The sequence below is a fragment of the Eptatretus burgeri genome, chromosome 12 (assembly GCF_056783735.1).
Source record: "Eptatretus burgeri isolate ZD-2024b chromosome 12, Ebu_testis_v1, whole genome shotgun sequence".
NCBI classification, from domain to species: Eukaryota; Metazoa; Chordata; class Myxini; order Myxiniformes; family Myxinidae; genus Eptatretus; species Eptatretus burgeri.
In genome coordinates, this window is record NC_140972.1 from 66,487,676 (window position 1) to 66,512,378 (window position 24,703).

A 24,703-nucleotide genomic window follows, 5' to 3' on the forward strand; every position below is an offset into this window, starting at 1 on the left:
ATAGAGAAAAAGCAAAAGGCAATATGCTTTCCACAACGGCAACAATTTCAAACAAAAATACTTGCGATTCTGGAAAAGTACGAGGTTAAGAGGATACACATTTACTCATTCTGTGCTACGATTAGGCACCGTTTAGATTATCGGCGATTACCGATAACATGATTACAATTGATAAATAACAATGTGTAGCACATCAGTAATCTTTTGCATGGTACCAGCAAGCTCTTGCAAGGTCTGTAAGCTTAAAGGAAAAAGGTGGAGCACACTGATAGATACGACAGCACAAAATAAGGGATCTTTGTAGATTCTATAAAGTGAGGGACCCGATTATAACAATGATCAGAAACATGAGTATCGAAACAAATGTCTCAATAAAACTTGACAGATCAGTTGTGATCTTGGGAAAAGGGATCCATGCAGCATTTTGTTGGATTTGACTTTAATCAGCTTGGAATCTAAGCAGCCAAATTGGAAGAACATCTGAGAGCTTGAAGCAAAGTATCAACTTGAAATCGCTGTATTTAAAATTTGTAAAGTTGTAAGGAATTTCACAATGGGACCAAAATGAAGTTTCACTGCATGGGCTACCCTCATAGACTCTTTCCTTTGCATACATATAGCAATGTAAAAAATAAATAAAAACTACATTTGACCTTTAACAGATTGCTATAACTTAACCACTTCTGAACAGTGTTGTACTCCAAATTGAGGATGTTGCTACGATATCAAACAAAGATCACATTCTTCAATAACTTTCATGTGCAGAATTGAACTTTTCATTGGAATTAGACAAATTTCAACAGCATTACAAGTTCCAGCCCTCCACAGCAGGTCAGTCAACATTTAATCTCATCATTCAGTGCTCTTGCTTACAGTACCTTTTCAGGCGGTATAGGTTTGAAACCCAATTAGCTAGACTTTGCATTTATCACCACTGTACAACTGTAAACATGATATTGTGACATTCAGTACTTACGACAGACATGCCTCAAAAGTTTTAAAAAAAGAAACAAAAACAAACTTAAATGAAGTAGAAAAACAAAACGTAAATAAAACAGATGTGAAAAATTCAAACAAATACTGTTATAATAGGAAAACATTTTTGTTCCTTGCAATATTATTACTGAACACATACTTTGATTTAAACAGTTTGTAAATAAAGATGGAAAAAAAAACTCAAAAAAGTTGCTTGGATTAGAAATGTAAAAACGGAAACCAAATTACATTAAACTCATCAGTTGCTCCCTTGCCGAGGTCACTTTACATTAAACATTGTGAGAAAAAAAACACCTTCTGCTAAGGCAGCAATTTATCAGTTTGTAGCACAACCTTCCAAAGATTCTCCAAAGTGAGGTTTTGATGCAAATAATTGGAATGTGAGGAAAGCATTAAAGTTAAAAGTTTCATCTGTTGGAAGCAACTCCCAAAGTTTCAATTAAAAAAAAGATTAAATAAAACACCCTGTCCTGGAGTTGCAGCAAAGTTTAGCTTTAAATACCTTGATGTTTCACCAATAAATAATAATAAAAAAAATTCATGACACACAATGAGAGCTATAATAATTTGGAGTGATACACCAACATGGACTAAAATGATAATAGTTTGAAGATAACCCAAAAGCCACTGGTTCAATTTCCTTGTGGTGCATGGAGTGTGCGAGTACAAAGTTCTTGCCACAAAATGCAACTCAACGATATCACCTCGCTGCTACTGCATTACACCTGGACAATGCATGTCTTACACTTGGAAATGAGATCCTCAAGTTCCTGCAAACTTGTGGTTTCCTGCTGTGCTTCACTCTCTGGGCTTCGGCCTGGAAGCAGGCCCAGTGATGAAGGCATGTTTGCCATGATCACCACTGAGCTCTTGATTCTTGCAAATGGCGATGCGGCACGTGAGCCCCCATCTGATGGCGTCACGCGTGTCGATCCATCCGGTTCACTGTCGACAGAGCCTGGGGTTTCTGCTGGTGAAGCATTCTTTGGCACCTCCAAAATATCAAGTCGAGAAGGCCTGGGCATAGAGTCTAGTGTTGAGCAGACAGTAGTTTTGTTTTCACTGCTCTCAAAAGAATATTGAGAACGATGTGGTGCATTTGCTCGTGGTTCTAGATCACTGCAGTCAGTGATGATGATACGAGAAGTAGCGCACGTTGGTGATGGAAGGCTCGTGTCAGGGGCTTCAACCGATCGATTTGATGGAGACCCTGAGGCAACAATGCCACAACTGGGAAGTACATAATCGAGGATGGCTTTTTCACTGCACCTCCTCTCATCATCAGACTTTGCTGCTGGAAGTTCAAAATAGTCATCCTGAGGGTGGCATAGGTTTCAGGAAGAGGATTCAAAATACATAAGACTGAACCTCTGTAAATCCACATGAACCCTTCACAAATTTAATGCAAATAGATGCAACTGCATCATTCTGGGTTGAATAAGTATTTCCAAGCAAGTGATCTTGCTCTGAGGAACAATAAGTTGGGTGACCCCATCAAGATTGAGTTACTTTGACTTTCGTAAAACCTCAAAAAGATTGCTGTTTAATAGGAGTAGCAAAAATGAACTCGACTGCAACATGGCAATGATGGGCCAAATGGCCTAATTTTGTTGTTTAAGCTCAGACAGGATCATGCGGCCACTCATTACACTCGGTGTAGTTCCACGGGGACTATGGACCATTTGTACGTTAATTTCCATTCTGCATACGTAATATAAATATGTAAATGCAATAAGGTCAATTCCTGACAGAGAAACGACCTTTGAATGCGGAGGCGCCAGCTAAGTTTTGCCCATCTCTCAGAATAGGTTTGGGGGGAGGGGGGGAGGAGCAACATTCGATGCTCAAAAGCCCAAAGCACAGTTATTTCACGTTTTTCAATTTAATTAAGAATTGAAAGCTTTTATTGAGATGTGAAAATAATGCGGAACAGCAAATTTCAGGGGAATTGGCCCAGGGGTTTGGAGACATAGAAGGAGGAAACAAACAAATTCGCTCTTTTATACAACATTTATCAAAAACCCGAGAAGTAAGCACACTCACCTCTTAGCTGTCATCGAGTCTGGGTTTGAATGTTGGCCCAGCTATAAACTATCATCCCCATGTTTCACAGGGAGAGTGATTAATCAATGTGTATGCTGCCAATTGGATGGACATTAAACTGACGATTTGTCTGCTAGCATTTACTAGTGGATGTTAAAGAACCCATGGTATCCTTCGCGAAGGGCTTTCGCCGGCAACATGGTAAATTCCTAATTTCTGTCATAACCTTAATCAAATTTCAGGCCTTTTTTGCCAGCCGGTTTGTGAAAGACTGGGGCCAAGCTTCTCCCAACACACCCAGAAGAGGAAGAAAAAGAAGAAGAAATTTATGAAAAACATTTATTGAGAGTAAAGCAGCCCAAAAACATTGACTAAACAGCCAAATATTTCTACATTTTTTCAAAATATCAGAAACCATGTTTTAATTTTTGCTTACCATTGAAACAACTCACCGCAATCACAGAGTCAGAGTCAGAAATGGAAATATCACTGTCACCATCTTGCTCTGCATCCTCACTGCCAAACACCTGATGGGCAGCAGACTCTGGCCGCAATAGGTTTGGGCTCCCAGATGAGCGACCGAAGGTGCCAATGCGCCGAATGTTTGAACCAAGGTTGCCAAGGTTCATTCCATGTTTGGACTGGCGCACTTTCTCATTGAGGGAAGAGAACTTGCTGCGTACATTGCGCTGCACGTTTACCAGGTACCTCTGGCTCTGCACAAGACCTTGTCGAGCACCCGCCTCCTGTGGCAAAGGGTCCACAGCACCAGCAGCCCAGCCACAGGACTGTTCTTTAGCAGATATCGTGATTATCTCCTCGTGAGGCTTACTTTTACGTCTGATAGAAATCGCAGCAAAGGAAAGGAACACGGGACCAGAAAGATTGTGTCAGGTCAAAAAGGAAAGTTAACACAATGCTAATATTCCACTCCCAAAACCCAAAGGCATTGACTTACTTCTCAAGCTTCCCTTCCATCATGCTGAGGCTTCCACCATTCTCTTCCTTCAGCATCATAAAAATCTCAGCGATGCACTCCAGTGTATCTGATCAAATAGGACATGGATTTTATTGGCAGGTTTGATGAGGAAAAAAATAAAATACAATGAGATTTCTTGGATTTCTGAAAAAAAAAACTATTGCAAACATGACATTGTCCCAAGTCTGATACAAGATGTATTGGAACGGCACTCGGTAGAACGCATACCTCCACCAAGCTGAACAGTTTACGTTTTGTATCCCACCGATAAGACGGATCTGCATCCGACTCTTAAGCAAAATCGAATCTGCTTGTTATTGGCACCTACCCAACTCATCCACCAAGTTTTATCATAATCTGTCCATAATTTTTTGAAATAACATGCTGTACCCTATATGTCATTTTTGGCCACATCTCTCAATCATGAAGAATCACTTATAGATTTAAAAAATTCTCATTTCTCGATCTGGATCTTCACCAAAATCGAATCAATTCATCGTCATCACACACCCAACCTATCCACCAAGGTTCATCCAAATCAGTCCACAACTTTTTGAGATACTGTGCAACATATAGCTTTTGGCCTGATCTCTCATTGGTGAAGAATGTCTTAAGATATTCTCATATCTGGATCAAGATCTTCACCAAAATCTACTCAATTCGTCCATGTCATACATCCAACCTCTCCACCAAATTTCAGCTGAATCCATCCACAACTTTGAGATATCCGACTCACAGACATACATGAGTGAAGACAAAACCTCTGTCCACATTCACTGATGGAGGTAAAAATAATTATATATATATATATATATATATATATATATATATATATATATATATATATACACATATATACATATACATATATATATATACATTATCCACCAATCGCTCTGTCTATCTGTCTGTCCGCTGGCCTGATCCACCCACAATTCTTACCTCAAAGATCCAATCACTGATATTTTGTTTGCTCCATTTCAGCCTTAGGTTTCAGGTGTGTATTTGAAGACTGAACGTGTCTTCTATCAGGAAACAAGGAATAAAACATAAAATGTCATAGCCCCCATTGTTTTAGTAATTTTACTGCATGGAGTTAAATGGCTAGCCCATATTTATTTACAACTAAAATGGCCACCAGTCCACCAATTGGCCATCTTTGATCAGATTGCAAAATAAAGTTAGGTGCAAGTGTATACCATCGTGTTCTGTGTTTGTACCAAGTTTGAATACAATCGGACCATGGATGTCCAAGAAATTGTTGGGGACACATTTGAGTAACAAAATGGCTGCCAGTCGGCCATCTTGGACTTGATCAAAAAAAAAAAAAAAAGATGACATGCATATGTAAGCCATCATTCATTATCTGGTTGCCAAGTTTGAACAAGATTGGTAAATGCATGTCCGAGAAATGGTTGAGGATGTGTTCGGTACCGGGTTTTTCGCCTCCGTTGGACTCAGTCCAAAACGGGGGCTTATGGATTTGGTCTCAAATTTTGTGTACGTGCATCCGCAACCATATCTCGGACATGTATGGACCAATTTTATTTGTGCTCAGCACAAAGACGACACATGATGGTATACATATGCACGTCATTTTGTTTCACGATGCAATCAAAGATGGCTGACTGGCAGGCATTTTAGTTAAAAAAAAATTTAAAAATTACCCCCGTGTGGGGGTGACGGTCATCTCTATAATGTTTTTTACTCTCATAATCAATGAACCGTTGCCAGATATCTCCTAAAATGACAGACGAGATAGGTTTTGAAAATGGTGACTTTCACAACTTTTGTGACTTTGTGACCTTGACCCTGACCTCGAATCCGGGAAAAAAATATGTCGTTGGGTATCACTCATCGACCTCTACCCACATTTCATCAAGATCAGAAGTAAAAAGTTTTCTTTGTACCGGGAGGTGTTTTTGACCATCTTCCAGGTTACGTGGCGGCCAAACGGGACGGAAATTCAAAAATCTGTCCAGTAAGATACAAGATAATATTTTTTACTATCATAATCAATAAACAGTTGCCGAATATCTTGTAGAATGGCAGACTAGATAGGTTTTGAAAATGGCGATTTTTATAACTTGCGTGACCTTGTGACCTTGACCCTGACCTTGAACCCAGACAAAAGTTACATTTTTGTGCAACACTCATCGACCTCTACCCACATACTAAGTTTCATCAAGATTGGAAAGAAAAATTGTTGCTGGACGGTTCGGCTTTATTAGGTCATCTCGGTCGAGATGACCAAAAAAACCGGTATCGAACATGTCCTCAAGCATTTCTCAGACATGCATTTACCGATGTTGTTCAAACATGACACACAGATAATGAATGATGGCTAACATATGCATGTCTTTTTGTTACTTAAATGTGTCCCCAGCCATTTCTCAGACATGCATGGTCCGATTTTGTTCAAACTTGGCACAAGCACAGCACATGATGGCATATAAACATGTGCATCTCACTTTATTTTGTGATCTGATCAAAGATGGCTGGCTTTGGTCAAAATTAGTCAAAGGTCAAGGTCAAGGCCATCCAAAACATGTAAAACACCTATTACGCCACAGTTATAAAACGTATCGACCAAATTTGTTTGCCCAACATTCAATCATGTAAAACAATTGAGAGGTGAAAGTTTTCAAAATTGCCAAACTGCTGTTTCCATGGCAACTATTGTTTATCTGCATTTCGCAGGCATGACATCTTTCTTGTTTGTTACCTTCGCCACCGAAGGTGGATGGAGGCTATGTTTTCACCCCTGTCCGTCTGTGAGAACAGGATATGTAAAACTGCTGTGGACGGATTTGGACTAAATTTGGTGGAGAGTTGGTTTGGTGACAAGAAGCTGATTCGATTTCGGTTCAGGTCCGGATCCAGATCCGGCTTTTCAGTGGGATACAAAACGTAAACTTTCAGCCTAGCAGAGGTATGTGGTCCACTGAGTGCCATTCCAGTTACCTTCATCACCAAAGGTGGAAGGAGCTCGTTTTCACCCCTATCTGCCTGTTTGTTACTTGCAAAATCAAAGATTTTTCAAATATATTGGTTGGTCAGGTGCGTTATTCTATCTGTTTGTTTATAGGTCAATGTCCTACAGGTCACAATTTTAAACCGATCTTCACAAAACTTTACCACACGGAAGAGTTCGTCAAAAGCAAGAAGTCTATTGTTGAGGTCAAAAAGTCAACATAGGCCAAAGGTCAACAACTGTCAAGTTTCTGAAATCCTCAATTTTCATCCGATTGACTTGAAATTTGAACAGGATTTGCATATCAGGTCACTGAATTCAACCACCAATTATTTGTGAGATCAACATTAGGTGAATACGAACCATTTTCACATCTTCCCGAGATAACGTTTTATCATTCATAAATAGCACGTGAATAAATACTCCGCACATAAAGAAAAATATTTTGCAGAATTATACAAGGCTTACCCTTTCCATTATTCTCGCCAGTGCATGTGCCCACCCGCATTGTGTGGAAATAGCCTGTGGTGCCTCCAAACACAGAGTGCAAGCGCATGCACATGAACTTTGGCCTTCCAAATATGGTCGGTTCAGGGCCTACAAGGAAGCCATGATGTGAAATGGAATAACATAGACACTGTGATACACTTCAGATCACAGAAAAAAGTAATGCCATAGAAACATCAAAACCATTCAAAATTCTGGGGCCATAATCATGAGCACAATCATGTTGAAAGTAACTTCATCTAAATGAATGGGAGGTTCCCAGTGCCACAGACTGGCTTATTAACGCTGAGCGATTGGAAACCCATTGTCGTCACCTGCCTTTGCAATGTAATTCATGTTATGAATCAAAATACTTTTTTTGTCTTTCATAAAACATATCATCATATTTGTAATTGGGTGTGTGCTATACTGGGGAGTAAAGCAGTGTATAAAATCACCATAATTTTGGCTTTTGAACCCAATTGATGTCATTATTGTGTTCATCAGTACCACCCCAGGAATAAAACCTGCCCACCATACCTATGAGTTACTGGAAGCTCCAAGTGAAGCTCAATGTTTATTAAAGTAGCATAAAATGACGCGTTTTCATTTCCAGGTGGCTGAATGCTATTTTGAATATGTCTTTCAATAAAGGTATGAAGAACAACAGAGTAAAAAATAAACCAACGTATCTTGCCAAAAGGTGACCACGTGTGACTTCTTTAAGGTCACACTGAGGTGAACAGAGCTGCTATCCACCAGGAGCGACTCCTTGAGGAATATCTGCCTACGAGAGATTCCGATGAGAATCGTTCTACAGAGTAACCATGACAAATATGCTTTTGCCTCATAACGTCACCAAATGACGTCATAATGTCTCAAGCTTGACATATCTAGAAAGCACTCATCGAGGTGTTCAATTTGAGGTACTACACGATATGGTTCCTAAAACTTGAAAATTTGACCTGAGGCACTAACCATGAAGGTCAAGGCCAATCGCCACCAAAAATTAATGAGCTGAGCGCCAGACCATGAACTATATTCCCATGAAGTTTATCACAATTTACAAAGTCTGATCCATTGAATAGCAGACCAGTCAACCTTTTCCCCATCATTTAGCAAAATGATAGAATCTGTAATTGTTGCAGAACTTTCCGCATTATCTCTTCTCCAACTGTCTTATCTCTTATGATCAGTTCGGCATTCATACCAGCTGTTCTACCATCGACATGTTGCTTCATTTAACCAAACGATGGATGGATGCACTAAATCTTAAATGAGAGATCAGGGCCATCTCTCTAGCTTCTGATACCATCTGGTACCCAGCCTTACTTTACAATCTGTCTGTAATGGAATTCACCTCCACACTATCCCCTTCCCTCAAATGGCTATCAGATTTTCGTTACATTTGGAAACAACTGTTTTCTCTTAATGTGTCACTCTGTCTCAAGATCTCCCTCTTGAAGCTGGTGTTCCACAAGAAAAGTGTTTTAAGACTGGCCTTACGCTTGGCATACATGACCTTTCTGTTCCCTGAACAATCCTCTGTGTAATTTAGTGGATGACTCTACCCTATGCAGAACAGTACAATTCACCTCCGAGAGGCAGATTGCTACAGCATCCATCTCTGCAGAACTGGAAAAATACAAGTTGTTGGTCGGCACCGGTAACATGTTTTTCAATGGAGGAATATCCAATGTTCTCACTCTGCCCCTCCACAAGCATTAGCTTTCAACCCCACCCCCTCCCCCCACCTCCTCCAAAATTCCCCACCAGTCTACTTCACTCAATCCCAGGGAAGTGGTGCAACTCATGGAGCTCCTCGGTTTCACAATCCACCACAACCTGTCCGTCATGGGCAGATCAAATCGCCAAAATGGCCTCCAAGGCAAGCTGATACCTGGGCAATCTTCACAGAGCCAAGTCTATTTAGTCACTCAGAGCTCATTGCAGTGAATAAGAACTTCATCTAAAGAAGTACGATTCCTTACTCTGGGCTCATGTTGTTATTTCCCATCTTGCTCTCCTGGAGGCAATCAAATCCAGGGCTCTTCATATTAATGGAATATTCCAGAAGGAAGCATAGTCTCAAGGTCTGTTTCTTGCCCACTGTGGGCATGGTGGTGGACTCTATTTTCTATCACTCCACTTCTGGCCTTGTGTCTCCTACCCTCTTATGTCTCTGTCCTCTCCCAGCCTGCCATGGTCACACATATTCTTCCAGAATCCCACACCTGGTTACTCCCTCCCCCACCCCAATTCTAATATGAATGTTCACTTCAATCTTTTCATTCCACTCATCTCTCTTCAGTGGAACAGACTCAGTGCCCCTCCCTCCAACCTTTCAAGAGTGCTGCCCATGTATTCACCTCATGCTCTCACCCATACCCACCCTTGCCATTTTATTACTCCCACTGACAACTCCTTTCCCTCCCCCCCCCCCCCCACCTAAAACAAACCACTTTCCAATACGCTACAAATCTGTTCAAATGTGATGTCTTTCTCTCCCGGCTCCTCTTCAATCATCTTTGAGAATGTGAATTTCTGTGCCCTATCATTTAGCTCCTGCATGAAACTTGATTTCAATGTCAAAAACAAACAAAAGAAATTACTTCACCACCTAAATGTCAATATAAAAATTACCCCCATGTGGGGGTGACGGTCATCTCTATAATACCACAAGTTCTCAATGTTCAGTTATGACCGAAGACTACTGCGTAGTTTGGTTAAAGACGACTCGGCATTTTGGCACGCGCGCACGAAATTATATTATGAAAATAAATGCCGACGTTTACATTTCGGGTTTTGAAACTTTTGCACCTTCGGCGGAAAATGTATAAATATAAAAGGTTAAAAATGTGTTTTATATTTATCTTTCATTTCTCCTTCCTTCCTTCTTTGCGAATCGCATCGGCGTTTTTGGCCATCTTCCAGATCACGTGACGATCAAACGGGAAGGAAATTCCAAAATCTGTCCGGTTAGATACAAGATAATATTTTTTTACTATCATAATCAATAAACAGTTGCCGAATATCTTGTACAATGGCAGACGAGATAGGTTTTGAAAATGGCGATTTTTATAACTTACGTGACCTCGTGACCTTGACCCCGGACAAAAGTTATATCGTTGTGCAACACTCATCGACCTGTACCCATATACTAAGTTTCATCAAGATCAGAAAGAAAAATGGTTGACGGATGGACATTTGGTCCGGCTTTATTAGGTCATCTCGGTAGAGATGACCTAATAAAGGAAGAAAAAAGGTCTATTCAAATTGGTGGTATTTGAATAGGCAATAGGGTGAGACAGGTCTACTTTGGTCAACATTTTAATTATTCAATTCTACCTGTCTGTCATTCCACATTAATTAGTAGACTGTATTAATTATGAACAACTACACTGTTAAATACTGACTGGTCAGTATTTGACAGTCTGCTACAATAACAAGGAAACAAAACAAAAATAAAAAACTAACCCCATGGGGGACTGACAGTTATTTCCCCAACAGGCAGGGTGGAAATGAGAGATTATGAGGAAAGGGGTCATGACCCCCCTTCCTGAAGTGGTATAGTCATGGAGAGCACAACTTAAGTTAACAGCCTGGTCCTTTTGCTTCATGAAGAGTTTGGTCTGCATCTATCTGGCTGTCGGTTTCTGAAAAGATTAAAAAAATTAATTACCTGAATTTGAGGCAAAACTCCCTTTTCAGCCTCTTATCGGGGGTGGATCCGGATGGGGAGCACAACCCCATGAGACCTTACTGTTCTGATGTATCTGACCAAATTTGGTCCATGTGGGTCATGTACTTTGTGAGGAAAATATGTTTTTGTGAATATGATGGATAAGGGGAGGGAGGCCGTGGCTCCCTTTCCAGGGGAGATACAGCCATGGTGAGCACAACCTAAAGTTAGGGCATGGTTACGATGTTGCATGGCCAGTTTGGCTGGATCCAGTTGTCAGTTTCTGAGAAGATTTTTGAATGAAATATCAACATTTGGGGCAAAACTCCCCTTTAACTGCCATAAAATGGGAAGATCTGGAGAGGGCTCACAACCTCATGAGACCTTACTGTCCTGTAAGCTGGTAGCCTGGTGGTAGCCTGTATTGTACGTAGCCTGGTGTTGGCTCAGTGGTTAGGGTGGCGGCTTGGGATCCTAGGGTCCTGAATTCAAGCCCCATCGGCCGCTGAATTAATACACCAGGGGGTTGACTCAGCCTGTCATCCTTCAGAGGTCGGCAAAATGAGTACCATTTCCAGTGTGTGTACTGGTAGAGGGGCACTGCATCCGCGACACAGTCATGCTTCAATAAATGATAGCTACCCCGGCAGCTAAGCTGCCATATGACCACCACCATGCATTGTACCAAATTCTGTCCGTATTGTTCAGGTAGTTGTGGAGAAGAGGTTTTAGTGAAAATGAGGTATTCTGGGAGGGGGCCCGTGGCCCCCTTTCCGGGGGAGATACGGCCATGAGGATCACAACTTGAGGTGAGAGCATGGTCCCGATGCCTTATGATGAATTTGGTCTGAATCTGTCTGGCAGTTTCTGAGAAGAATATTTTTGAATAAAATACCAATATTTGGGACAAAACCCCCCTTTAATCCCCTATATAGGGGTGCATCTGGATGGGGAGCACAACCCCACAAGACCTTGCTGTCCTGATTAATCGTACCAAATTTGGCCCATATTGGTCAGGTAGTTTGTGAGGAGAAGATGTTTTAGTCAAATGTTAATGGACATACGGCCAGACAAAGGCATCCACTCTTCGAGCTTATTTCAAAGAAATAACCAAATTAAAAACTAGAACGGGCACTCATAGAGCGCATACCTTCGCCACCACGACTTTTTTTGTTCTAGGTATGAGTGTGGGGAACTGGTTTCATATGAATGGTCTTATGACACAAACCACATATCTATAATGTCATGACCCCCCCCGACTTTCGGGGGCTACAGACTAAACAATCAACTCACGTCGTTTTGGCGAGTCTTCACTCGCAAGCTCGGTGAATACAACGTTTCAACAAGAGAAGGTAATCTCGTTTGATGCTGGTTTCATGCAAATCGAATAAGAATTGACTGAGCTATGCCGAAAACCGCATATTTTTCAAGGGCGTGACCCCCCCCCCCCCCGTGACATTTTACCCCGACCGGTGACATGTGTTATGACGTCATTGTGTCACAAGATTGGGCATTAAATTCAGAACATTTTGGTGCTGGGTTCATGTAAAGCGGACAAGAATTGACCGCGTTATGACAAAAACCGCATATTTTTCAAGGTCGTGACCCCCCTGACCTTTGACCCCTAACCGGTAACAAGAGTATGGGCGTCATTGTGTCATATTGCATATCACAAGATGAGGCGTTGAATTCTGAACATTTTGGGGTTAGTTGCATGCAAATTGAATAAAAATTGACCGTGTTATCGTAAAAAGATGATTTTGACCTTTTCGTGACCTTGACCTTGACCTTTGACCCGAACGATCCCAAAATCTAATCGAATGCTTCCTGGCTAATAACCAATCATCCCACCAAATTTCATGCAATTCGGTTTAATACTTTTTGAGTTATACGAATCACAAGATTACAAATAAATAAATAAATAAATACACACCGACCAAAACATAACCTTTCGCAGAATGCGAAGATAATTATAACCTTTTTTTTTACAGCAATGAGGAAAGTTTGTTTTTCTACAATTTTTGGGGGGTTTTTTTGGATACATTGTCGAGGCTCATATGAGAGCTAACACGCAACGCACAACAAGGGCGGGTAGGAGACAAGAGGGGTGGGAGAGGGAAGGACAAAACAGTGGGGAAGAGACATTAGGAGATCTGTGGAAGGGAGAGGGATGGGGCGGGGAACACGGGATATACAAGATGGACACTACAGGGACTTTCAGGAAGGAAAGCAGGGAATTTGAAGGAGGTGGGTTTAGGGTGGATTAACGGGGGTAGAAAAGATCAAGGAATTGGATGGGGGAAGATAAGAGGTGGTGGAGAACAGCTGTTTTGAAGGCCTGGAGGGAAGAATGGGATTGAAAAGAGTAAAATGACCGTTTTTACAGCCATTTTTTTTTTCCCTGCTGTGCAGGGGTTTGGCTTTTTCTTGAGGCAATGTTTTATGGCCGGATGCCCTTCCTGACGCCAACCCTGGTCGCCTCTTATGACACATAGGGATATGGTACACCTATTCCAACCGGGGCATACACCGGGACCAGTACACTGGCACTCATTTCGCCGACCTCGGAAGGATGACAGGCTGAGTCAACCCCCTGGTGTGAATTCAGCAGCCAACGGGGCTTGAACTCAGGACCCTTGGATCCCAAGCCGCCACACTAACCACTAAGCCAACACCAGGCTTGGGATTGAAAAGAGTGTGGGAGTTTATTCCAAAGGCAGGAAAAAAAAGAGGAATGAAAGAGTGAAGGTGACCATTAATTAGTGATTTTGGTAGTTTTACCAGAAGGGAGTTTAATGGCGGACCTTGAGCGCTCTGCGGAAATATGAGGGGGGTATTGCTCATTTACACAGTAAAAGCTGTTATCCGGCACCCACGGAACCTTGCCCCTGCTGGTTCATTAACTATGTCGGTTATTTAAATGTAATATAGAACAGTACAAAAGAGGAATTTATTAAACTTTGCCTCTGAAAAATCGATTAAATAGTAACGTTTTTACAGTGCAGTATAAAGGTAATTACCAATTAATTTTGCAAACCAATAATATATCTGCATTTAAAAACAAACTTTTGAAGTTGTACGATTTAAAGTGTCAACTTCCACTTTCTCAGACTCATCATCTTGTCGAGCTCGAGGCTTTCTTGAAACATTTCCTTATGTCAGACTGCTGCATTGTTTCTTGCCTCTTCCTCATAAAATGTTGTTGCAAGAGATGCAGCTGCATGACTTCCTGGGTCTGTAAGCTTTCTGCCTTTCAGCAAACTTCACAAGCTTGTCAACTGTCAAAACCTTTTATCAGGGGTGTGTTCCATTACCGATCAGCTAGCTATCGCTTGCCAAGCCAGCCGTTCCTTATCAACCGTTTTGTTGGAGTGCATGCTTGAGTGCTTAAGCCACTTGATGAGCACTCCACAAGCTGATTATTAATGGAACACACCCCTGCATTATTAGCCCAAGTGACATTTTCAATTGAAAAAGTCTTCTTCAAAGCAGTCATGTTTGTTAAACTTCCTTCTTTGGATTAACAACACTGTCAATGATTTCAGTCAGTGATAACACGTTCGCTTCAACATCTTGGTCAGTCCACTTCACCCCACTCTCCATTTTCGGCTTTGGTCAAAATTTGAAATGGATTATTGTCACTTGCTTGCATCACATACTGTAAATACTGTAAATTTATTGGATCACATACTGTAAATCACATACTGTAAATTTATTGGATCGTGATCTGCAGACTTTTGTTCTCCCGAGATATCAAGCTGCAGTATCCAAGGTCGCAGCTTGAAACAAGCCAGCCAGCCATCAGTAAAGGCACATTGATCAGTCAATCCTATCTGATCAAAAAATAATTTTGCCTTCTCAATCAACATTGGTTTTCAGATCGGTGTTCCCTCCAAATGCTTGAGAGCAAACCATTCATACAGAACTTTATCTAGCTGCTCCACATTTGGCTTGTGTAGAGTACGGCGCTTGTCGGCAGCTTTGTCCGTCTCTGACTTGGTGGTAAATTCCAGTAGCTTGTCCTTCTGGGCCTTGATGTTGGAGATGGTTGACGATCCAATGTTGCACTCATGCATCAACGCATTTCCATTTTCTCCTTTCTCTCATCTCCTACTGTCCAACAGATGTAAATCAATCTTCTGGTTGATTGTGAGAATAATCCTCTTCCTCTTCACATCAGTACTGCTCGACAGGGTAACAGAAGCTGTGATGCTTTGGAAACTGAACTTCTTCTCCCCGATTTTTCACTTGCATGTTCTACTCAAGATTTGAAATCCTGTGATTGGTCGTTGGGCAGAGAGAGCCGGATGTGCCATGGTGACAATTAGGACATAGATTAGTTCCTGTTTTTTTGGTACATTGAACCTTGACTCAGAAAACATCACTGAAGGGTTTTCAAAAGCAAGGAAGTGAATGTCTGACGTTTTGAGAAGCCGAGATTTTTGTGGCACCTCGGATGGAGTGGATTTACGATAGATGGCTGCAGCTCTTGAATCATGAAGCTGTGACAGAAGGTCATCGAGAGAAAAGCCTCGTTTTCACAGCTGAGATCGGATAGACTATCACACATTTGTTTCCCTCAGTTTTGATGGGATAATAAATCGGTGAGTAAGCTGTGTGGTCGTTTGTAAATAGCTTAACTTAGATATTAACGTTTGTAAATAGCATGCCAGTTGGTAAAATGTGACAGTTTGTAAAGTGCCTGATAACCCAGCTTTTATTGTAGTTATACTTTCAACATCAATGTTTATTTTGAGAGATAAAGTTCATGTCACACTCTTAAAGTGGCCATGTATATTTTATACACAAAGAGAAAGGAAGGGAGGGAAGTGGATTAAGAAAAGGGCATGGAGGAGGTCGAATAATGGCAAAAAGGCAGAATAGGGAGGTTGGAGGGGAGGGGAGTGGGGGGGGGGAAGAATAAGCATAGAGGGTTGTGCAGGAATATAAGGATAAAGAGATTGCTTCATCGCATGAGGTTTAAAAGTTCAGCCATCATCAATCTTTACAAGTAGATGCCAGATATTTACCATCCTTTCATTGTACATTATCTATACTCATTTCTGAAATAGCTTTTGCTCTAATTTATTAATTGGAAGTGTTTGTTGGGGGACAATAATCATATAAAGTAAATAAATCCGACACATGATCTTTATTACTTCTATTTAAAGCCCTCCTGGGATTAATTTAAAGGGTTAATAAACCCTCCCGAGATCAAACCTCTTACTTGCTGATTTCAGTGTTTTTTTTCTTTTTTTAATCTTCCTTATTTTACTGTTCATTTATTCCCTTGCTGGTTACACACAATTGTTGCCCCCACTATCCCACTGTCAATTTAACCATACTCTTCCATGAGCCTCGCTGCTCTTGAAGAGAAAATAAAATAAAAACTGTAGTGCAAGTAGATAATTAGCTAAGAAATAGCACCAGTGTGACCAAAAGTAAAGTGGAATGCTCGACCCTGCGAAGGCAAAAGTGCAGTCGTATTACTTTGTCATGGTCAAAAGGTAATGAAAAAAAAAAACTCGACAACTTCCCACGTGAAAGTGCAAAGCACATAGGATTCAATGGGATTTCATGTTTGTACCGATTTCGATTTTTCCCAGGTCCTCCATTGGGATCCGTTGATAGTGCGTCACCTTTTCTGCCTCGCCGTCAAAACTGCAGCAAAAAATAGAAAGCGGTAACAAATCTCAGTGTGTTCGACTGAGTTGCTACAATTTAGAAGCAAAAGATTCATGAACCCATTCGGATTAAAAATACCAGTGATAATGATCATAAAAATAACCAACTATCAAGCAAATTTGCTGATATTCTGTGTCTGTTCTGGTGATATCACATGAGACATGAAAATTGCCAAAATGAAAACCAGACAACAAAGGTGGCAAAAACAACATATAGGGATGGCAATGGTTTAACCAATATGGGACTTCAGTAGGCATTGTAAAGCTATTAACAAAAAATCTTGGTCACTCATGTGGCCTTTGGGGTTTGCAGGAACACTTACTAGGCCACATAGTAAGCCCTGTTGGTAAGAATCAGCAGAACATCAACATCTTTGTGTGTAGCATCAACAAGGCTGCACAAAGTGGAGAGGAGGGAAGCAAAGGACAAATTAATTTGACAATTACACAATATTTTAAAGGACAAATGTTTGCACTGAATGAACGTCCACTGAACAAACCGATAATACAATCACCTCACCTAGGGTCACAGTCTACAAGTGCCCAACCACCATGAAAACTTTCAGTGGCAGGAATCAGTAGACTCATGCATCGCTGTAGCAGCAGCCCCACCTGCTCCTGCTGACTCTTCTGTGTGCCCACCAGCGACTCGTGCTGCAATTCACGGCTCACGAGCGCCGTGAGGTCCACACGCACAGGCAAGCCCTGCATCAGGTCTGACATGCAGAAAGAAAAAGGGGCATTGAATAATGTGGAAAATGTAAAACTAGGACAGAGGAAAAGATTAGCAGGAAATGAAATGGAACAATATACATGAACAGGACATACAGTAAGATGGTAGAAATGAGGTGTTAGCAGAGAAATGGGGTTGGGGGTGGGGAATGGTCAAAGCAAGAGGTACAAGGTGAAAATACAAGGATAGACTTTATGGGATTGATGATATGCAGGGGAATAATATAGAACAGCACATCAGTGAAGTAGGTGACAAAGAACATGTTTTTTGGATGAATGCCACAGCCACACCTGAGGCTGCCTCCTTGTTTTGAGTTTCAAAGCTTGCTTATTTAAAAAAAAATAAAAAAAGCACAGGGCATTTGACCAATTACATCTTTGCCATATCCACAAACCAGTACTTCCCCCTATATACAAGAACAACAACAACTTGGCTCTCCAAACACCTAGATGCAGGTGGGATAGCTAGATCTATATCTTCATCTTCGAGAATACTATGAGATAGAGCACCGACTTGCACTACCATGAAACATGTAGATGGGCAGATATGTGCCATCCATTGGTTGCAGTTTTAAATCAAATTAATTTGCCCTTTTTCAAGGAGCAGACAATTAATAGATGTGCAGAATACCAAATGAGTTATCGTGTTTCTCCTAGTTAGCTGTCCAACCCAACTTTGCCTCCCCTCCAACCAGTCTGACAATTTCTCCCTCTTCCTTCTCAAAACAAAAATGGAGATTTGAGTGTGGGGGTGGGGGGAGCGGTGCTCATAATCCTCGAGTTAAACATACCCTCATCTTTCAGAGCATTTCAGAAATCATCAAAAGTGAAGTGGGTTGCAGATGTGATAGTTTGCTTTGCCACGACCTGAGTCTTTAAGAATTGAATGAAGCACCACACCACAGGGGAACCTCTATAAGTAATCCAAATGCATATGGTGCAGAAAAATTTATGGCCCCATCCAATCAGAGTAGAGTGTTATGAGATGCAGCACTCCTGGTAGTGTGGTCTCCCTCAAATTATTAAAAACTGGCAAAATCAAATGTCAGAAACTGAGAATTACTAAGGCTAATCATTTTTTTTTTCCACTTGACTTCCTTATATACAAACTTATTAAGTAGCAAATGCAACTTTAGTGAATTTCCCTATAATTTATGTGCAGGGAGCCAAGACTTACCTTTGTGGGTCCCTAATTGGCTGTGAAGAGCATGTGATAAGTATGTATTTCACAACCAGTAAAGGACCCCACATAAAGAAACGACATGGCTGCCTTTAAATAAATTACTAAGAGATCAAATTATTGCATACTTTTCTTAATGGTGCTTAAAAAAACCCAAAATCAACAATGAAAAGTGATTTTTTTTTTTTAACACAAAATCGAGGCTCAAAAAAGCAAGGTGACAGAGTCCAAAAGGAGGAAACAAAGTGACAGTGAGGTGGGGGGGGGGGTGAGGGAAGGAAGGAAGGAGAGAGAGAGAGGGCAAGAGAGAACAAGACACACGGATGAGGGTTGGGTTGATGGAGGTAGAAAAGATAATGGGAATGTATGGGGATGGGGCTGACATGAGCTGGAGATGCACTGACTGCTTTAAGCCCTGGAGGGAAGAATGCAATGGAATCACTTCTGAAAGACAGTTCCACAAATGGGAGAAAAGAGAAACAAAGAAGTGGAGGTGAGCCATAAGCTTGGATTATGGGAGTACAACTAGGAGGGAGATACTGGAAAAATACTTGTGCATCTTTTGTAGCCTGTTATTTTCAAGCCTGTTTAAATTTATTTGTAATCATATAAAATTATTCTGAGGTTTTGAGTTTAGTTTTCCTTTAAGTCTGATCCCAGTGAGGATCAAAACTGACTGTTCAAGAAACTGTACAACATGGTCCATATGTACTGTTACCCCAATGCATTTTTTTTCCGTACAATGTCAAGGCTTGTATAAGAGCTAAACACCCAGAACATGTAACAAAGAGAGCAGGAGACAGGAGGGTGGGAGAGGGAAGCACAAAACAGTGGGGAGCAGACACATTCGGAGATCTGTGGGAGAGGGATGGGGGCGGGGTCCACGGGGTAAACAAGATGGACACTCCAGGGACTTTTCAGGAAGGAAAGCAGGGAATTTGAAGTAGGTGGTTATGGGGCGGATCAACAGGGGTAAAAAAGATCTTGGTGGTTTTCACAGACGGGGGGGGGGGGGAGGGGGCAATGCCGGAGAGGAGATGGTAGAAGACAAAGACCACCGACCAGCCTGCGGCGACACAGTGAGAGACCCAAAGACTCAGCTTCATCGTGGGAGATATCAATGATCCTAAAAGCCTTGGTTTCCACAGTGTGAAGCTGAGAAAGGTGTGAGGCAGAAGCATCAGCTAGCCCAGAGGGGAGAGCAGTACTCCATCAGGCTGTGGATGAAAGCTTTATTTGTGGTCAGGAACTCAAGTGTGCCAAGGAAGAACTTTGCATGACGGAGGATGCCCAGAATGGCTTTGGAGGCCAGCTTGGAGATGTGGCTTTCCCAGGAAATATCGTGGCAGATAGTGAGATCCAAACGCTTGAATTAAATGACTTCTTCAAGAGGATTGTTGAGAAAGTAGATGGGGAGGGGGGATCCAGACGGTCCTTTCGTAGAGACATAGTGAGTGTGAGATTTGTCAGGATTGAAAGGCATGTTCCAAGTGTTAGACCAGCTTGTGATTTTATCCAGAATTTTTGGGGTTTTTTTTTTTTACCCCATTAAAAATTATATTTATAGATATCATAATGACATCAATTAGTGTTTATTCATGAGACAAACCAACCTCATCAACACCACTGACAAGAGACAGCAGAGGCTAACAAGCAAATGGATCACCATGCACATTCAGATTTTTAGAGCCATTGTTCTCACAGAAATGTCAAACATGCATCGCAAAGATTTGTCAGCTCCCAGTTGCCGCTGAGACACCAGAATGTTGAGAATTCAACATTTGAACTTTGTCAATGTTTTCAAGCCACACTGTATCATAACAACCGAAACAGAAGCCACAAAGGCTAATACATAGTGCTACCCACCTATGGTGGCCTGCCGGTAAGCATCCCGAAACTGGTTCAGATAGTATCGGTTGGCAGAATTATAGCCGTCCCGCATGACACCTGCCAGGCGGCGTTCGCCTGTGCGTGTGAAATCTCCCTGGGTGAGGATTAAGGGAGGGGGTATTAAAAAAAAGTCGCAATAAAAGTACATGAAGCATTTACCCAGACTCAATGGGATTGTAGTTAGTGTCTGCTCCAAATCTGGGGAGGTCCGCGGTTTGAACCCGACCCTGGCAGAATCAAACAAAAAAAACTTTTGAAACGGCACGTGCTGCTTCCTTGCTCGATGCTTATCACTTAAAGGAAAGAGCACAAACAATCAGAGGTTGGAATCCATTGGAGGAGGAAATTTCTCTTCAATTGCCCCACCAAGTCGTTGCCAGTACCCAGAGTTCCCTGGGAAGTTATGGCACTCTCCCTCCACCCCTCCCCCACCCCACCTCCCACAGGTCAATGGCTGTGTTTGTCTTAAGTAAAATCTGGCATTGTCTCATGACTTTATCTGTATTGTTTGTGCATGCTCTGTGTTGCAATTCTTCGAAGAGCCTTCATGTTGGCAAAAAAACAAACAGGAAAAGGCTATTCAGATCATGAGTCAAATCATATTTTACTTATCCCACTGGCATGTAATGCAATCATTTGGCTGTTCAACCCAACCAGCATCAATGTGGAAACAATGGTGGACTTTAAAAATTTCCAACATCAACAAATCAGATCTTACCTTGAGAGCAGCAGTGCCAGCGTATTGTCGGCTGATAGTATCTCCATTGTTAGCCCACATGACCTGATACGTCCGGCGACATTTTGTTGGCAGAATGTGATCGGGTGGAATGGCCCCCAACTTTTGTAGCTGCTCACCACGATCACAGTGCCACAAAGTGACAAAAAAGTGCAATAAAAGATGACACAATAAAGGATTGATTGGCCAGTTATAATGGTGTTTGGAAGAGAATACAACACATCAAAAGTTGACAAACCATTGACACAAGTGAGCCCAGCACACCTTGTGACAATTCTACAATAAACTCTAAACAACATTGATTATACAATTGTTACAATATGGAAACCAGAAGTGCAACACAAAATCGAGTTGAGGTACTTTGAAGGAATTTTTCAATTGGTTTGTCACAATCCTGCCACCCAAGCAAAACAAAACCTGAATTTGCAAGTCTTGTCAAAAAAACAAACAAACAAAAAAAAAATTTCGAAGAAACTCGAAGGGCACTCGGTAGAGCGCATACCTCCACCACGCAATGCCTGATCCAGTGGAACACATCAGGCCCAATAATTTTTTGAGATATCAAGCTATATATCATTCTTAGCCTCATCTCTCAATGGTGAAGAATGGTTTAAAAAAATTAAAAAATTCTCAAATCCAGATCAAATCACTTCATCCTTGTCACAAAATCAAATCACTTCATCTTTATCACACACCCAACCAGGCCACAACTTTTTGAGATATTGTGATATACTGCATATCAGTTTAGCCTTATCTCTCAATGGTGAAGAAACACTTAAAAATTATCGGATCCGGATTCGGATCTTCACCGAAATTGAATCAATTTTTCTTTTCACACACCCAACATGTCCACCAGGTTTTGTCCGAATCCGTCCACATTTTGAGATGTCCTGCGATATATCGTTTTTGGCCCAATCTCTCAATGGTGAGGAATCGCTTTAAAAAAATTTGAGTCGCCCGGTCCAGATCTTCACCAAAATCGAATCAGTTTGTCCTCATCATACACGCAACCTGTCCACCAAATTTCATCCTAATCCATCCAGTTTTTGAGATATCCTGCACAAAAAGAAAGACAGACAGGGGTGAAAACATCACTTCCTTCCACTTTCGGTGGTGGAGGTAATAAATTAAAACAAGTTATAAATGTATCAAATCATCATATTACCGTATGCAGCATCTTTAACATGTTAGGTGATTAATCAATGAGAAAGCCACATCATCCAAAGAGACTAACAACCATTGAAAGAAATGTCAGCTGTAAGGCAGATCACTCTGTTTTACCATGCTTGTCATAAAAAAAAGATTTATATAGGCATTGATGCTCATGGAAGAGCAGAACACTAGGAATAAAATGGTTGATAGACAGTGGGAAGAAGGAGAAACATATGGAGAAGAATGCATGGATGCACCACAGCATGAGAGGAGTTATGAATAAAGGATAAAAAGGGGACAGTCACAGTGGGTGGAGTAAAGCTCACATATTGAAAAGGGAGAAACCATTGAATGACTATTGGCAGCAGATTAAAATAAAAGGCTTGGAGGGAAGTGTGTGAAATTATAGGCTCAGGGAGATGGTTCCCTGTGTGAGAAAAAGGGAGATTAATGAATATAGGAGAGTGGAAATCAAGTATTGCCTTGGGGAAATAAACAAAAGTAAGGGTTTGGACTAGAATGCATGTGATCTGAAGGGGCAGGGGCTGAGCAGAGGTGAAGGGCAGTGGGAGTAAGATCAGAACAGAGTGGGTAATAGACTGAAAGGTCATCAACTTGTTTGTGTTGAGCAAGCAGCAGACCCTGAGAATCAACCTCCTGTCATGAGGCCATTGAAAAGGCCAGTTGGAAATTCCACAGCCTCAAAGGGGGTCAGATGGGAAGCAGCGGCTCTCGCCCATAAGGGGAGCCACATTCGATAGCACTTCAGATGAGTGCCTTATACATCTGATCTGTACAGACAGAGGAAGAAATTGGGTATTTGAAGAATTCCAAGGTGGCAGATAGATGAATATCTCCCAGAGGGCCTCCAAAGCTGAGACAGCTTACAGCTGAAAGTGATGCCCAGCATCTCCAGAGAGCGTATCCCTACCAGAAGCTGACCAAATAAATAAATTGGGAGATTTGTCAAATGGTTCATATGGAGGAACAAATCGAGCATGGGCCTTTCCAGGATAAAAGAAAACATTTTAAAGATAGATGACTCCCTCCCTCTTTTGTATGCAGCACAAGGCTGCGGGTAGCATCATTGGCTGAGGGCGCAGCTGTGCCGCTGATGCAATGCCCCTATGACCAGTACACTGGTACTCATTTCACTGACATCAGAAGGATGACAAAGGCTGAGTCAACCCCATCTGGTGTTAATTCAATGGCCAACAGGGGCTTGAACCAAGGACCCTAATATCCTAAGCCAGCCACCATAACTGCTAAGCCAACACCAGCCTTACAAAGTAGATGACGAGTTGCTCATTTTCTCAACATTAGCAGAAAGAGGGATGCTGTCGCATCCTGCCCAACATAAGGAGTGAATAACAGCATTGCACACAGTGGATTCATAAACGCAATAATCAAATAAATTTTCCATTCATGGAGGGTAGTCATTGATTCAGCCGAAGAACAGGAGCTTCTTACGACATCACACGTCAGCCTCAAGATGTAGAGTGTGGGAGAGAATGCTATTCTAAGCAACCCTGCTGCTTTTGTGCATGGAGGAATCTGATTGTCTAAGAAGGGACCATGGATATCATTTGCTGACAATGTGGAAAGCAGGGCAGGATGTGAGGCAGAATGTAATGCACCAAATAAATGGAGATATACAGTGAGATGGCCTCGACCTCTTATTTGAAAATGATGGAAACCATCAATTTTTGACATAGAAGCAGCAGCACATCGATGGTGGAATAGCCTACGCAGAAGTAAAACTGATGATAAAAGGTCAGACAAAACAAAAAAATAAATAAATAAGAGATGAGTCTTGAGATCTGCAGCAGTGATCGATTCCATTACTTTGCTTATAACTGAGAGAAGGCCGAATGGTCTATACACAGGTGTCAGTTTTAAAAGCATTTCTCTGAATTGGGGAAACATTGGTGAGTTTTCATGATATAGATAGGTTAGGGTGAGCACTCAGAGTGAAGAGAAAGTGTGCACCTGGAAAAGTGCAGAGAAAGGGGGGGTAGACTGAGAGTAGGCCCCAGTTGCTCAAAACTCATGCAATTTAACCACTGGATAAGAACTATCCTGTGGTTAAAAATTATCCAGTGGTTAACTAACTCACCATTTATCATCAAGTGAGGAAGCAGTACGATGTTTAGAGTATTTCAAAGGACT

The 24,703-nt window shown here is 41.6% G+C and overlaps 1 protein-coding gene across 4 annotated transcripts in view; it reads right to left on the reverse strand.

The window, feature by feature from the left end:
• INPP5F (inositol polyphosphate-5-phosphatase F) overlaps window positions 1-24,703 on the reverse strand; it is an 84,639-nt gene that overhangs the window by 457 nt on the left and 59,479 nt on the right. For 3 of the 4 annotated variants that reach the window (XM_085848333.1, XM_085848331.1, XM_085848334.1), the window contains 9 exons: window positions 21,365-21,493; window positions 20,623-20,740; window positions 17,365-17,560; window positions 17,168-17,239; window positions 16,748-16,821; window positions 7,461-7,589; window positions 3,998-4,085; window positions 3,492-3,879; window positions 1-2,312 (listed from right to left, as the gene is read on the reverse strand). The exon at window positions 1-2,312 is cut by the window's left edge and continues 457 nt beyond it. In XM_085848333.1, coding sequence (XP_085704459.1) covers window positions 1,716-2,312; window positions 3,492-3,879; window positions 3,998-4,085; window positions 7,461-7,589; window positions 16,748-16,821; window positions 17,168-17,239; window positions 17,365-17,560; window positions 20,623-20,740; window positions 21,365-21,493 — 1,791 coding nt within the window. In that variant the 3' untranslated portion in view covers window positions 1-1,715. The remainder of the gene's footprint in view (window positions 2,313-3,491; window positions 3,880-3,997; window positions 4,086-7,460; window positions 7,590-16,747; window positions 16,822-17,167; window positions 17,240-17,364; window positions 17,561-20,622; window positions 20,741-21,364; window positions 21,494-24,703) is intronic. The other variant, XM_085848332.1, reaches the window with a different exon arrangement.